The sequence below is a fragment of the Drosophila suzukii genome, chromosome 2L (genome assembly GCF_043229965.1).
Source record: "Drosophila suzukii chromosome 2L, CBGP_Dsuzu_IsoJpt1.0, whole genome shotgun sequence".
Classification (NCBI taxonomy): Eukaryota; Metazoa; Arthropoda; class Insecta; order Diptera; family Drosophilidae; genus Drosophila; species Drosophila suzukii.
In genome coordinates, this window is record NC_092080.1 from 8822630 (window position 1) to 8836474 (window position 13845).

Sequence of the window (13845 nt, forward strand, 5' to 3'; positions counted from 1 at the left end):
AAAATGTGTTAACCGTACAAATTGCGATTACTGTAGGTCTACTGGTTTTTGTAAATGAAGTACACTTTTTGAGAAGTTACTCATGTCGGCCTGTGTGATGATTTTTTATGGGCTGGGTCGAAGTTACAAAGCAAATAATTAACTAGTAATGTTGTTTTCCTTAACTTGCCTTGACTTAGTCATTGTAAAGATAGGCTTGAAAGATCAACATTTAAATAATATTGCATTACAGTATTTTATTTCATTTTAAAAGTTTAAAATAAGCATGTTATGAATGCTTAAAAATGTGGTTTCAAAAAAAATATTAGGCCTATTGTTATAAAAGATTTGTAGCTAATTGGCATTTAATTATTACGATACCTTCCTTAACATTTTATAAATTTATAAATATTTTCGGACTCGTATGAAGCAAAGGAAATACGACAATATTTTCAAACATTTCTTGAAGTGATTAGAATACTCGTTAAGTCTTGGTAATGTAAAAGTAATGCTGGCTTAACCAACATTACTCAACCCCAGATTATCCCAAGCCGTTAATAAATAAGTTTACAACAATTTTTGGTATATTTTTGGGACAAACTCCTGTCCCTCTTTTATTATCAAATTAAATATTTAATTTAGAAGAGATTTACACAAAGCAAGACCATTGAATACTACAAACAATTAAGTTACTAGCTAGTTAGGATCTAGGCCAGCAGACGAGCCACTCCGAAGAAGAGGAGGACGGCTCCGGCGATGGGGGCCAGGGAGGAGGATCCGTTGCACTCGTCCTTGGTGCAGACGTCACAGCCCAGTTGCTTCACGAAGGGCAGGGAGGGGTCCGACTGGCAGCCACCCTGGACATTGTTGATGTCCCCAAAGTAGCAGCTCCTCACGATCTGCGGATGTCCGGCCACTGAAATGGGAGCAGATGTTTGGTTTTGGGATGAGTAATGGGGCAAACAACTTTCTCTGGTGGGGTCTACTAAATGATCCCATTGTTCACCTAGCACCTGACACTTGTTAATTGTTTACATGAGGTGTATTTAATATATAAACTCTGCGCTATTGTGATGAAAAACAAAGAACCACAATTCTCACCGCGTTAAAAAATATTTATACATATTATTATCAGGGTACTTCTGTTATTTTTCATTTGTGATCTCATCATTGTAACTTTTTCTACAATTTGTATAATTAATACGTTTCTGAAAATAAACTTGTTTGGCTTTAATAGAGTTAAAAAACGATCATAATATTTATGACGAAATATTCTAATGGCAGATCTACCTCGCAAATACATTAAAATGCAAAGCGTGTGAATGCGAAAAGCTTGCGGCATTCAATCACAACACGAATTAAGTTCTCAATTTGAGTTAATTACAAGAAAATAAGCCGCAAAAAAGTGACTAGGAATCACGTCGTATAAAAAGCGAAATAGCACGCATGACATCAGAGACTAAATACAAAAACCTATTTGATGATCTCAGGGGTAAGGTGTTGTTGAAATTTTGCTATCTGTTGCTTGAAGTAAGAAACTTGAAAATCTCAGTTTCAGTTGGCTATTGAATTGTTCATTTTGGAAGATTAATCTTAAAGTTGAATTTAATTTTTTAAAGCTATTTTGCAGGTTTATTTTTGGATTATGATTTGTATTGTATTTTGTTGTTTCATTTTGTTTTTTTCATTTTTAGGGGCTGTAAACTCACCACTCTCCAGAGTTTTCTTCATGCAACCAGTGGCGTTGCGGAGGGGGAAGAAGTTCTGCAGGTAGCGGGGGGGTCCAATACGGGCACAATCGATCAGGAGGCTTTCATCCGCCTCGAACTTCAGACCACACTTTGGCATTGTGAGGGACTCGCATTGATAACACTTAAGGGCATAGGCTGTAGGGAATATTACAATATTAAATGGATTAAGAAAACAGTATATTTTTTAACGACTTTTATATATAATACGGAGGTTTCGGAGAAAAGCGGTAGGCATTTCAAGTTGAGGATATTTTTTTATTACAAATGTATAATCTTTGTATTTTACTTATGCAATTTTTATATATATAAGAAAATGGAAAAATTTGGAGGTTTTTACTTCAATGTAAAATCGTCCAATCAAAAAAATATTATGTTAAAGTTCTTTCCCAAATAAAATTAGGTTTTCACAGAAGTTAAAAGTGATCGCAAGAATCTTTAATTTTCCGCCAACTATAATACAAATTTAATATCTGTGTTGGGAAGTTTTTTAATTCAATATAAAAATGTAAAAAAAAAAGATACAAGCTTTGTAATACGAGCGACAGAATTTTGTTAAAAATTTAAATAATTTAATTAATAAAGATTCGGTTATCCCAGAAGTAAAAAGTGATTGTAAAAATATCTTAATTTTCCGCAAACTGGGTCTCCTTGAACTCCTTTAAATACACTGTTTCCACTGCCCACAGTTTTAAAATGCAACACACCTGAACAGGCCAGACTAATCAAAACGGCCATGGCCAAACTGCATTTCAGAGCGGACACCATTTTCACCAACACTTGATTTTTTGGCTACTACGTTTTCGAAAATAATATTTTGTGATCTTAAGCACGAGTATGAACCGAAGACAACGAAATCTGCTGAACGTCTGAAACTGTTGAGCGTTGCGAGTTGGAACAACAGCAGTATTGCAGTTCCAGCAGCAACATCGCCGACTCAGCAGCGAACACCCCTCCAAAGAGAAATCTAGAGGGTCTCAAAAAGCGTTCTCTGGCTTATGTTTTGAGTGGAAATTTGGGTATATCATTATTACTATTGTTATTTACACGCCTGGGAAAACTGGTTTCAGGTCGTGTTTTATTTGTAATTTAAATTACGTTGTAGGTCTATGCCCGAAGTGTTATTTTATAGACTGTACTACACTATTTACTAGCATTTTCTGTATTTTATTTTATTATAACTTTAAAAAATGTGAATATTATATTGATTTCTACATATATGTATTAGCATTTAAAACCTTATGTGTCTAGTGTCTTTAAGGTATAGTTGACAGGTAAGAGTCAGGAACAGATTCATTAACATCCACTCTCTAAAGTGTTGTTTGCATCGAAAACAATTCCAAGCGACAGAATTCACTTGCTAATTTTAAGATTCAGTAGTCATATAGCAGACAAACGATTATCTTACAGGCACTTGAGTGCTTTTGTAAAGATTTCTAGTCTCAAGCAAATATTTTTCATTATCGCCCAAAAGTATGTCATCAAATTTAAAACGGCTTTAGGCAAGCAGCAAACATTAATTTGGCTCATCTCATTGACCACGATCGAAACTTAATGAGGCACAGATGGGGTGTCACTAATCAACAAGGACAGCAAATAATTTGCATAAATTTAATTAGATGTGCCCAGCTGGCCAGACATGGGGGCTTGAAATGGCTGAACGGAAGGCTATGTTGGGACCAGTGGAACAAGGACAATGGCAGGATATCAGTGAGGGTTGCATTGTCTCATATGTAGGTCGACTAATTGGATTCGACTTATATGGCTATCCCAGTGTATTTTCGGATTAGTGTGACAGTGACAAGGGGGAAACCATATCCAGGGGATTGGCGTCTTTAAAAACATGTCTTAACTTCCATGTTTAATTTGCTTGTGCTGGATTAAAAATACCTCTTTACTTATTTTATTCAAAATATTGAACTAATACCAAAAAGGAAAATCAAAATATTGTTTATAATATTTGAGTTTTGATATAAGCCAAATGAATGTAGTAAATCCAAGTACCCTTTGTATTAGCGTAGTGATAAGCTCATTTTTCCCTGAGAGCACTTTGCGGTAGAACCAAGCTGATAAGCTCAGATTGAAGATAACCCAGCTGCTCGTATTTCAGTTGCATTTCAAGTTTCAAGATGATTAGTAAATTGATTTTTATATTCCCTCTGCTGTTTGTAAAAGCTGAAGCCACTTTGGGAACGCAGGTGATCAGTTATGATAACAAACGGATGCTTCAGCTGATTGAGGACTTCAATGGAACCGTTTCCGAGCAGCTCTACCTGGTGTCAGCCACTTGGGGAAAACTGAAAGCCGACTACCCAAGGGATGTGGCCAAAATCGAGGACTTGGAGGAGACTCTGCTGCATGTGGTGTGTCGGAAGGATAGTAATGTCACAGTTCGTCAACATCTGCAGGGTTATCTCATTCGAGAGCAGATCCGCGAGCATCTGGAAATCCTAAATACCACTGATCTTTTTCGGCAAGCCCTGGAATCCGAGGAGCATGAACTGGGAAAGTATCAATTTGCCATCGGTCAGCATTCCCGTAAATTCCATTGTATTTTTAAGCCAGACCAATTGAACAGAGTTCTGGCTAGAGTGCTCCATAGGGTTTACAGCTTGCAGAGTTCCACAAAGCTGGCTGCGTTTTTTTACCAGCTCTACATCACCGGCAATCGGGAGTCCTATGGCTTAATGATCCAAGCTGAACTGATGCTCTACGATCGCTATAAGAGAGGTGGCGAAATCAGCCAGGAATTCTGCCGCTACATGGCAAAACTCTGGCAGAGCATCCAATTGGAGGAGTTCTATTCAGGTCTGGATCAAAGGATTAAGCAACGACTGGTTGATGCTGTTATTGACCTTCTAAAATACCTCTAAATCCAAACCATTAACCAAGACTTTAATTATGTGAACTTTATTCGGTGTGTTTTGTATGTTTGAGTGCTTTAATACTTTGATTTTAATTGGTTTTGTTTGTCTAGCATCTGAGATAATTACATAGGTGAAGGCTTGTGTTCTTTACATTAAAATATCATGTTGTACATTGACTATTTAGTGGGTATTTACTGTGCTTGCGAGTTTCAACTCTACTGATTATTGTTTCATTTACTTTATCGTTTGTTATTGGTTTTGGTTTGTTATAGTTTTATTTATTTATACTCTGAATTGGTTTTATCTTGAAATAATCGGGCTTTGAGCTTGGCAAACATTGGCACTCGGCCAGGCAAATCATAAACTTATAAACGAACCTTAAATTTCAATCTGAATGTAAGCTAATGAGGGGCGGGGAGAACATTTTCCCCAAAAACTAAGTTAAATCGAGCTAAACATAAACGTTAATCAGCCATAGCTCGGCCCGTAAGGCCAGGCAAAATATCACGTTTTAACTAAAATACAAGATAGAGATTTTTCGCTTAGATGGCCAATTGATGGATTAGGGCCAAAATCGGCAGAAGCAGCATGATCTCCAACATGTAGGCTCCTGTGAAGGCTCCATTGCAGCGATCGGTGAGGCAGTCCTGGCAGAATATCCGCCGCACATTCTTCTCCGGACTGGTGATGTTGCACAGCTCCACGGGATCCGATTTGTTGGTATAGTAGCAGAACCGCTTGGTTATCAGCTTGCCATTATCTGGAATTTCAAATAATAATACTTTCGATTAATATTTAATAATATATATTTAAATCAACTGCTTTGCTCAGCGAAACATGTCGAAGTGTAAATGCACTGGCAGAGCGTCAGCAGAGCAGCGGCAGAGGCACTTCCTAGCCCGCGGGCCGGTGCTTCTGTTGTTGACCTCTTCTTTAAAGACATGTTAATATTAAGACTACTCACTCTCCTCCACCGTTTTGCGGCAAACGGCCCGCTCATGATCGGAATTAATAGTGCTGTTGCAGCTCCTCAGCAGATTGATGTTCCGCTCCTTAATCAGGTCAGTGGGAATATTGTCCTCCTGGAAGGTCACATCGCAGAAATCCTCCGCTCCAATGGTGTCCGAGCTGCAGTGCCAGCACTGCAAGTGCTGTTTCTCACGCTGCTCATTTGCAGCTAAAAAGGAAGAAAATAATTCCATTAGTAAGGCTAACTTCAGTTGACCTTTCATGGGGTCACCGGGAAAAAATATTTTTGGTAGTAAATATGCCACCAAAAAATAAACTTTGTCTGTGGTCTAAATATAAAAGAGGGTGACACAGTTTTGTGTATTTCCCCCCAGAGAGGTTGACATCATCAGATTCATGTGCCGCCCACTTTTCAGGACACCCACTGCGAAAATGGAGAATGCGTGGCCAGTCGATGTGGCGCCTCGGTCGAATTTCATTACGTATACGTAACCGAGTTCTTGCTGTTAAAGTACTAACCAAATAGTTCCGAGATTTATGCAGAAATGTAAGAAGAAGCCAAGTGCTCGGGTATTAAAAATATATTGTTATATGTTTTTGATGGGAAATTATATTAAGATCATTGCACAGAAAGTAAGTTCCATTTCAACACAGTTTATAAGTAATTCTACTTTTGTATTTAAGTTGTTAAATTTAAACAGCACGAACCCTTACTTTTAACTTCAATTTTCAGATGAAAAATATATAAATATTCAATATAGTTACACCTTCTGATTCAAAATGACTTTGAATAAATCTTATACCATTTTTTGGTAAAATTTACCTCAATAAATTATATAGTGTACGGACCCCATTAGATTGCTACCTGATGGATCTGCTTCTATAAACATACATTGTTTTTTACTTTTTCGGGCAAACACTTTTGCTATTTTTTGCTCATTAAACGTTGTTTACTTTGGCAACCATAATTTTATTTACATCATGAATGTTAAATAGTTAGTTTAAAGGTGATGAATCATTAATTTTTGAATTTAGACACCACTGTCTGAAACATATTATTATATCGGCTCTGTGTTTATTTTCCTTTTCATAATAATTTGTTATTCTTCCGTTCACCGCGTTCATTTCGCACATCTAATTTAATTTTCACACCTTAAACATAAGAATTCGTATAACAAACTGTTTGGATGATTCTATACTATTAATAGAATTCCACAAATGATTTAATTAGTGCAAGAGCTTGGTTGATGTGATTTATGGGTATTGTTATAGGAGGGAAACTCCACTAATTGTGCTGATAAGGTTGCGTGATTTTGCGCGACAGTGAATCAAGATCGCCGGCTGTGTCCTTGAAAGAGTTTTGCATGTCCTGGCAGGTGAAAGTGCCAGGACTCGCCTTGTTTACCGCAGGAAAAGGCAAACATGCCACAAGTCCAGTGAAGCACTCGGGCAACTCGAAGGCAAACAATCTTGGAAGGGTTTTCCTCCAAGGAGTGCTGGCTGTCAAATATTGACTATAACATATTTATATATTTCTCGTTTCTTTGCTAAATTACATTATTACACCAGAGGTGGCAATATTACGTATACGTTCGTGGCCTTGGAATGCCAGTTGGTTGAATTGAGTAGCAGCTTTATATTGACTGGACATATGCAAAATCCAGCCCCACATCGTTTGTATCCATTTTACCAGCCTTGTTGGCTCTTTTGTTCTAGTTTTTAAGGAACAATTTCAGGTAATTGGCACAGGCCCTAACTTTATAGTGTGAGTAATTGATTGTTTTCCACTGATACACATAAAAAAATGTGTGCTAAATTTGTTAAATTTCAAATTAAATATACTTGATTTCTGTATTATTATTTAAAAAGGTTTTGTTATTTAAAAGGTTTGATTTCTATCTATCTAAGCATATTTGCAACCTATTCCATGACCTTTTATTACATTTTGATCAGTGCATCTTATGGGCTCATCAAGGTCGCAGTTTAAAGGTTTTATATCGCCCACGCTTAACGTTCTGAAAGTATTCGGTTAGGTCACGCATATGGCCCGACTTGGTGTGGCTTCCTTTAAAGCGGTTCTCGGGTAATTGAAAGTTGAGACTTGTTTCGAGGAAGTGGCACTCCAATCCCCCCTTAGCATTGTTTCTGTAGCTTTCCACCCCGAAGGCCATGAATTCTGTTTTAAAAATAAACAAAAACACCCCCTTAAAGAATGTTGCAGAAGAATAACAAATATAATACGATACAGATCGGATGTGTGTCAGGATAATCTGGGCTTCCTGTTGACGAACCCTGTATCTCGATTCATTATCAGTTTGCGCAAATTACGCAATTCAAGAAAGGAAAAAGGGAGAACTAACCCCCGGATGAAGACCGCCAGACTCTGACATAGTTTTTTTTTTGCCAAGAGGGGTTGGGTTTTTTTTTCCGGGGCGATGTTGGGATGTCAGATGCCGAAGACAGCGGGAAACTGGAGCAGACGACATCCTGGCGCCACTCTGACATGCGCACTTCCCGAATCTCGTAGACCGTAAATCCAGATTGAAGCCAGGACAAAAACAGAGCAATTAGATAATTACAGCACATTGAACAGGGCTAATTGAGAGCAACAGGGAGCAGGAGCTGCTGCTTCGATTCACCACCTAATGACCCAATCACAATCCCCAATTACTCTCATCATCATCAGAGGCTATTCGAAAATACTTAACGTACCATGCAAATGTGCAAACTGCATTCTGCTGTTTTCATTCTGTTTGGCAAATCAAGTGAACCAAGCCGAAAATGCCTGTGGATATAAATATGGAAATGTCTGGCAGTCGGGCGAATATTTGTATTTATAAGGCGTGCAGGTTGCCAATCATTCAAAGGCGTGAAAATCAACGAATTGCGAAAATGCACGTGTATATATTTAGCGATGTTCATCAAGAAAGCAATGACCCAAGAATGTTTTCTATTCAGTATAAGGGAATTTGCAGTATATTTGGAAATTTAAAGAATGTTAGTACACCCGAACAATAGACTTCACAAGTAGTAAATCATTTACTACAGAATCCAGGAAGGGCGAGTATATTTCAACAATAAATATTGTTTTAAGATATAACAAATCTTTCAATACAACAATTTTCAGCAGGTATGATATAATTAAAGTAATAACATGGGAAATATGAATAGCAGGAATAATTAACAATTTGCTATATATCTTCTGCATATTGCCATTATAAATTGGGTTAACCTCTCGCAATAAATCACATTTCTTCATAATTTTCAAATGTCTTTCCTCTTTCCACACGTGTTTCAACGTAAAATAAACAACTGAGCACTTTCTATATTAAAGACCACATCGCCGCCTATTAATATTTCATTATTTTCCACCCATTCGATATTAATTTGTTTACGACAAATAAAAACAGCAGAAACCTCCATCACTCAGAGTATCGATCATAAATCTCTCTTTAGAATCACGAGTAACATAAAAGTTTTAAGTATATTAAATGGCTACCACCTGAAACTTTTTTAGTTGTAAGCCAAAATTTTGAGAATTGGCATAAACAAGGGAAAATCGTTAAATAGCTGGCGGAAAAACTACATAAACAAAATGGGAGAAAATTGAAAACAATTTTCATTCATGGGCTCTTAGTAGAAAAACCATCACACCTCAAACTTTACGCGGATCGGCGACCTTGTGGGGCAGATAAAATTACAGGTGCACAGGAACGAATTTTATTTATGAATCTGGATACTATCTATCTAGTAGATAGCTTTTTAAATGTAAATTTAGTATTTTAATTTATTGAACGTTACTTTAATTTTGTGTTCTTTATGATGTCCTTTTACTTGTTTTATTGATTAATACATGTTTTAAAATAATATAATATTTATTAGTGCTTTAAAATTATGTATTGATTTCCACAATAATAGTTATAATTATAGATTATCTTAACTTTTGATTCTTTTTAACTTGTATTTTTTTAATTTCAACTTTAAGAATGCCAAAAACACGGTATAACTATGAGCTTTTAAAAAGCCAACAATGGCACTTGTTTTTCTCTGTGCATACCCGAAAATATATGAAAAACTTGACCAGCTCTTTTGGGTTTCATGTTTACAAGGTGGTAAAGAGTGTTTTATTTACTGATCGACACATCACCTTTTAGATGTTGCTCACCTGTGATGTGCCAGGCATTGGCCAGCAGGAAAACGCCAGCGAGGAGGGCTTTCATCGGCACCGCTGACATTGTTTTCTTGGAATGTTTATGGGAATCCTTTGGGGACGCGGAACGCGACTTGGCGGCGCCTGTGGAGATGGGTATACTATATATCCTTCAAAAGGGGTCTGGTGCCTGTGGGGCTTCGAAATCGCTTCGAGAGCTGCGCGCGATGCAGACGGTTGCTCGGCCGAGGAACGACTGTGGATGTTGCCGAGGCTTCTTCGCCAGAGTGCCAAAGTCTTGGTACTGAAAGTTCTGGCAGCGCAGCCGCTTCGCTGCCAGCGGTGCAGTTGTTGTTGCCTCGGCTCCTGGGGAAACCCCTGCCAGCCCTTTATTTTTTTTCACTTCCTGAGAGACCCGAAGAATTCCACCAGACAGCCAGCCAGACTCACGCATTTGGTGGTTTTGTTTTTGCCAGTCGTTTACCCTTTTTTTTTCATTTCTCTAGGGAGCAACAAACAATGCTGTTTAATTGATTACGTTGCTTTTGGCACTGTATTGTTATAATAGTTGAGAAACAAATCAAACAAGCTATAGAGATAAGTGTGTGGGGTAAATAATAATATATAAATATACATGTTTTAATAATTGAATGTTTATTATATTTGAATTTATTAATAATTACAAAATATGTTATAGTAAATAGTCGATGGTATATAGTTTTGTAGAAGCCAATAACATTAAACAAATAAAAATATAAATAAATATGTTTCTGACTCCTCTCATAAAACGAGGGTTTTACATGTAGTACGCATGGAAGATTTATTTTGCAATTTACAAGGTGTTAAATTTTACACTTATTGGCACTTACCAAAAGGAACCGGAAAACAGGTTTTAAAATTAAATAACATTTACCATCCTTTAAGTGCAATAAGGAGTTTTAGATAAAGTTCTTAATATGATTTTGTAAATAATTTTGCATATAAAAAAAAAATCTAAGAAAAAATATGTATGACCTTTAAGATAGCCGTTTGATGTCCATATAAAGTGCCCCGTAATTAAAAACTTCAACTAAAAACGTTTAAAAAGTGCATTTTAACGAAGAAAAGAAGAAACACCCCTCAAGCTCGCTATATTCCACTGTGCTGTAACTTTTATAAAGCCAAACAAATTCAACATTTTTGAATTAAGGCGCCAAGTGTTGTTCCTGTTCCATGGATGTAAGTCATATTTTTCACAAGCTGGCAACCTTTTTATTTTCTTTAAAAAAAAATTCAACTAAATTCTTAATTTGCTAAACTAAAAAAAAAACAAATAAAAAAGACCCTTAAAAACGAACTTTATGAAAAATCGAGAAAAGGCGTGAATTTGCTAGTAGCAACGCTGAATTCCTTAAATTAATTAATTTAATTCTGATAATTAAAAAAAAAATGTTAGGGTCCCAGCATGGTCACCCTAAAACAACATGGGTTGTGTCTCGGCTAAGTGACGACTTCACCCGAAGCAATAAGAGCTTTTCTTTTTAAGCGCATATTTCAAACAAGTTATTCCAAAAAAAAAGAACAAGACTTAAAACAATTTTTAACATCGAATTAACTTGCGCACAATCGATTAGCAGCACTCCTCAAGTGATGTAAATCACCTAATACCTTTAACCACTTCCCCCTCATTAAGCAGCTGACATATCTAGATTTGAATGCGGCTAGCCATTAAAAATGATTCACATCAGGCCAAAAAAATGATTCATGAGTGCAGGACGCAGTGGCACAACATTTGGCAACCGCAACTCAACGGAATTAGCCAAATTTGGCAACACTCTTACCAAATTGGCGACACACGCACCTGGCAGATATACGATTTCGTATGCAAATCTTGACACTAATCTGCGGCATTACTATAGTTGCTCCTCCTCCTCCCAGTAGTTCGAAGCCAAAGTTTGACAAAGCGTGAAAAATGCGCACGCACCCGCCAATCGAATCGGTTTGGATCGGATCGGATAGGATCGGGCCAAGAATAGCCGGGGTTAAGGCCTGATCGGTGGAAAATCGCATTCGAATCGCTGACTGCGCATGCGCAGCGACCAACAGCCAACAGCTGCCCTCCGGGGCGTATGCGTAACATTCGATTGTCGATTCTCAATATATATTTTTTCCAAAGCGGCTGCCCCATGATAAATGGCCAGTTTTATTGGAAACTCTGTACGACATTTTCGCCAGCCAACGACAACTAGAAAAAAAAACTAAAACCCAAAAAACAAATAAAAGCCGTGCGACAAGTTTAAATGGCCAAATCGCTTTATTCGCAGTTTAGTTGCCACCCATTTTATAGATATATGTATTTATTTATTTTGCGTTATTTCACTCGATGTTGTAAGTGTTTTTCTTTTTTATGACAGCCTTCGCTTTTCGTGCCATGTGACAAATTTTATTTATATACACCGCTGGTTTTATGCGATTTTAATTAAAGCATAATGGAATTATCACGCTACCGGGCGGCACCCGAAATTTAGTAGCAATTTGTCTTTGCATTCAATCTGTAAACCCTGCAAATCCTACGCTCAATTGAAGGGGGTTAAAAGTCACCAAAAGCTTTGATATAAATAAGAGAAGAGTTGGCGGAGATTTTAAATTTGCGTGGTTGGCAATTAACGAATTTCGCCAATTGAATGACAGGCTGAACTCATTTCCGCTTGGCGAACATAAATGAGTATATTCACATATATAAAGACTTATATGTAATATGATGAACTGCTGCCAGAAGGCAATCGTTTGTTCCTCAAAGCAAATGCAATGTCAAGCGCAGTGAAGTGAGACAATTACTTTTGATTTGCCTGGCAAAATGTATTTTTAATGTGGGTTACGAGAGCTTAAGTTGGTGACTATATGCACTGGTCTTTATACTATATGGAACGGGGTGTAATGTGGCTGATGACATCACCCTAACTTAAGTGTACTTTTCCTAGAGCGTTTTACTTATAGATGAGCTTAATATACTTAAGTAGTTTAGTATTAATAAATTATATATAATATAGATGTTTTTTGCTGAGTTTTACAATATTGTTAACTAATAGTCGATGAAAATAGTTAGATAATATGGCTATCGAAGTAAACAGTAGTGCATTTATTTCATTTGCCTGGGCTGCGGTTTATTTTAGATTGGGAATTCCGGAGAGAAAGGGCTACAGGGATACCTAGAAACTTGGAATTTAGTAATCTTTGGCTAACCTCTTTGAAAACTAATCAGTTTTGAAAGATCCTTCTAATCAGCACTGGGAACACACCCCACCTTGTAGATCCTGAAGGGAACATTACGTCGTCGCTCATTTAAAGTGATTAGCATGCAGTAGAGAAGCTGCTGCAGCTTTCGCATCCTGAGGACATATGGAGCACTCTCGCAGTCCTTGAAGAGGGGCTTCCCCCTCGCCTGGCAGTGGAAGAGGAAGAAGGCTCCACCGGAGGCATACTCTGGTATGAAACCAAAAGCCAGAGCCTGATCCCTCAGCTGAAGGATCCCCGTTTGCAGGTGCTGGGCAAAGAACGCACTCAATGCCGATCCCAGGCTCTTGGTTTTGTTGTACAACTTGCCGCCGGAGAACTTCTCGATGTCCACCCAAAAGTTGCGACCATCTAGGCAGCAAAAGGTATTCAAAGTTTCCAGGGAGGGCTCGCCCACCAAATCCCTGCGCTGCCTGGCCGCCAAACTTTCATCGTAGTAATCCTCACCGTTCACCAGGATCGTGTCCAACAGCCGGGTGTCCCAGTGGTCCAGGGAATGGAAACTGCCGGCACAACAGGCTACCACACAGCAGGCCAAGATCTTGCCAGGAGCCGAGGTCCTTCCGGCTGCGGACTCCGCGGAGGTGCTACTCCCCTCGGGCTCCACTTGTTGGGCGGTGCCCCATAAGGACCACAATCGATCGGCGACCTCCACCTCGTAGTTCGCCTGCATGTCATCATTTTTCCGCCGCTGACAACCATCCGCATTGTGATCCAGGAGGCGACTCCACAAAGGCAACGTATTCGCAGGATTGGTCGCGTCCTTGGGCAACGCACGTGTGGGAGCGGATTTTTTTTTGGGTGGTGTCCACATTTTGTAGGTCCGGGTGGATTTAAAGTGCGTAAAACAACACAGCCA

General features: G+C 38.2%; 4 protein-coding genes across 4 annotated transcripts; 1 reads left to right on the forward strand and 3 right to left on the reverse strand.

Annotated features, from left to right (window-relative positions):
- Positions 1 to 555: 555 nt before the first annotated feature.
- bero (belly roll) lies at positions 556 to 2678 on the reverse strand. The gene is made up of 3 exons (XM_017072116.4): positions 2435 to 2678; positions 1689 to 1865; positions 556 to 895 (listed from the first exon to the last, which is right to left on the reverse strand). Exons 1-3 carry the CDS (start codon positions 2493 to 2495, stop codon positions 687 to 689), a joined length of 447 nt encoding a protein of 148 aa, XP_016927605.2. The 5' UTR covers positions 2496 to 2678; the 3' UTR covers positions 556 to 686.
- Positions 2679 to 3826: 1148 nt separating this feature from the next.
- On the forward strand, positions 3827 to 4770 carry LOC108006067 (uncharacterized). Its single transcript, XM_017069515.3, has one exon. It carries the CDS (start codon positions 3857 to 3859, stop codon positions 4598 to 4600), a length of 744 nt encoding a protein of 247 aa, XP_016925004.2. The 5' UTR covers positions 3827 to 3856; the 3' UTR covers positions 4601 to 4770.
- twit (target of wit) lies at positions 4622 to 9979 on the reverse strand. The gene is made up of 3 exons (XM_017069527.4): positions 9729 to 9979; positions 5559 to 5771; positions 4622 to 5354 (listed from the first exon to the last, which is right to left on the reverse strand). The coding sequence occupies exons 1-3, from the start codon at positions 9796 to 9798 to the stop codon at positions 5137 to 5139; spliced, it is 501 nt and encodes a 166-aa protein (XP_016925016.1). The 5' UTR covers positions 9799 to 9979; the 3' UTR covers positions 4622 to 5136.
- A 2898-nt stretch (positions 9980 to 12877) lies between these two features.
- Positions 12878 to 13833, reverse strand: LOC108011164 (uncharacterized). Its single transcript, XM_017076255.4, has one exon. It carries the CDS (start codon positions 13798 to 13800, stop codon positions 12970 to 12972), a length of 831 nt encoding a protein of 276 aa, XP_016931744.2. The 5' UTR covers positions 13801 to 13833; the 3' UTR covers positions 12878 to 12969.
- Positions 13834 to 13845: the final 12 nt, after the last annotated feature.

Bases quoted from the DNA above. Each gene is read 5' to 3' on its own strand.
- bero (XM_017072116.4), bottom strand. From the start codon at position 2,495: ATGGTGTCCGCTCTGAAATGCAGTTTGGCCATGGCCGTTTTGATTAGT. The intron at 1,866-2,434 runs GTGTGTTGCATT...TATTCCCTACAG, and splicing joins GATTAGTCTGGCCTGTTCAG to CCTATGCCCTTAAGTGTTAT. The intron at 896-1,688 runs GTGAGTTTACAG...CTCCCATTTCAG, and splicing joins GAAGAAAACTCTGGAGAGTG to TGGCCGGACATCCGCAGATC.
- LOC108006067 (XM_017069515.3), top strand. From the start codon at position 3,857: ATGATTAGTAAATTGATTTTTATATTCCCTCTGCTGTTTGTAAAAGCT.
- twit (XM_017069527.4), bottom strand. From the start codon at position 9,798: ATGTCAGCGGTGCCGATGAAAGCCCTCCTCGCTGGCGTTTTCCTGCTG. The intron at 5,772-9,728 runs GTGAGCAACATC...CTTCCTTTTTAG, and splicing joins CAATGCCTGGCACATCACAG to CTGCAAATGAGCAGCGTGAG. The intron at 5,355-5,558 runs GTGAGTAGTCTT...TTGAAATTCCAG, and splicing joins CCGCAAAACGGTGGAGGAGA to ATAATGGCAAGCTGATAACC.
- LOC108011164 (XM_017076255.4), bottom strand. From the start codon at position 13,800: ATGTGGACACCACCCAAAAAAAAATCCGCTCCCACACGTGCGTTGCCC.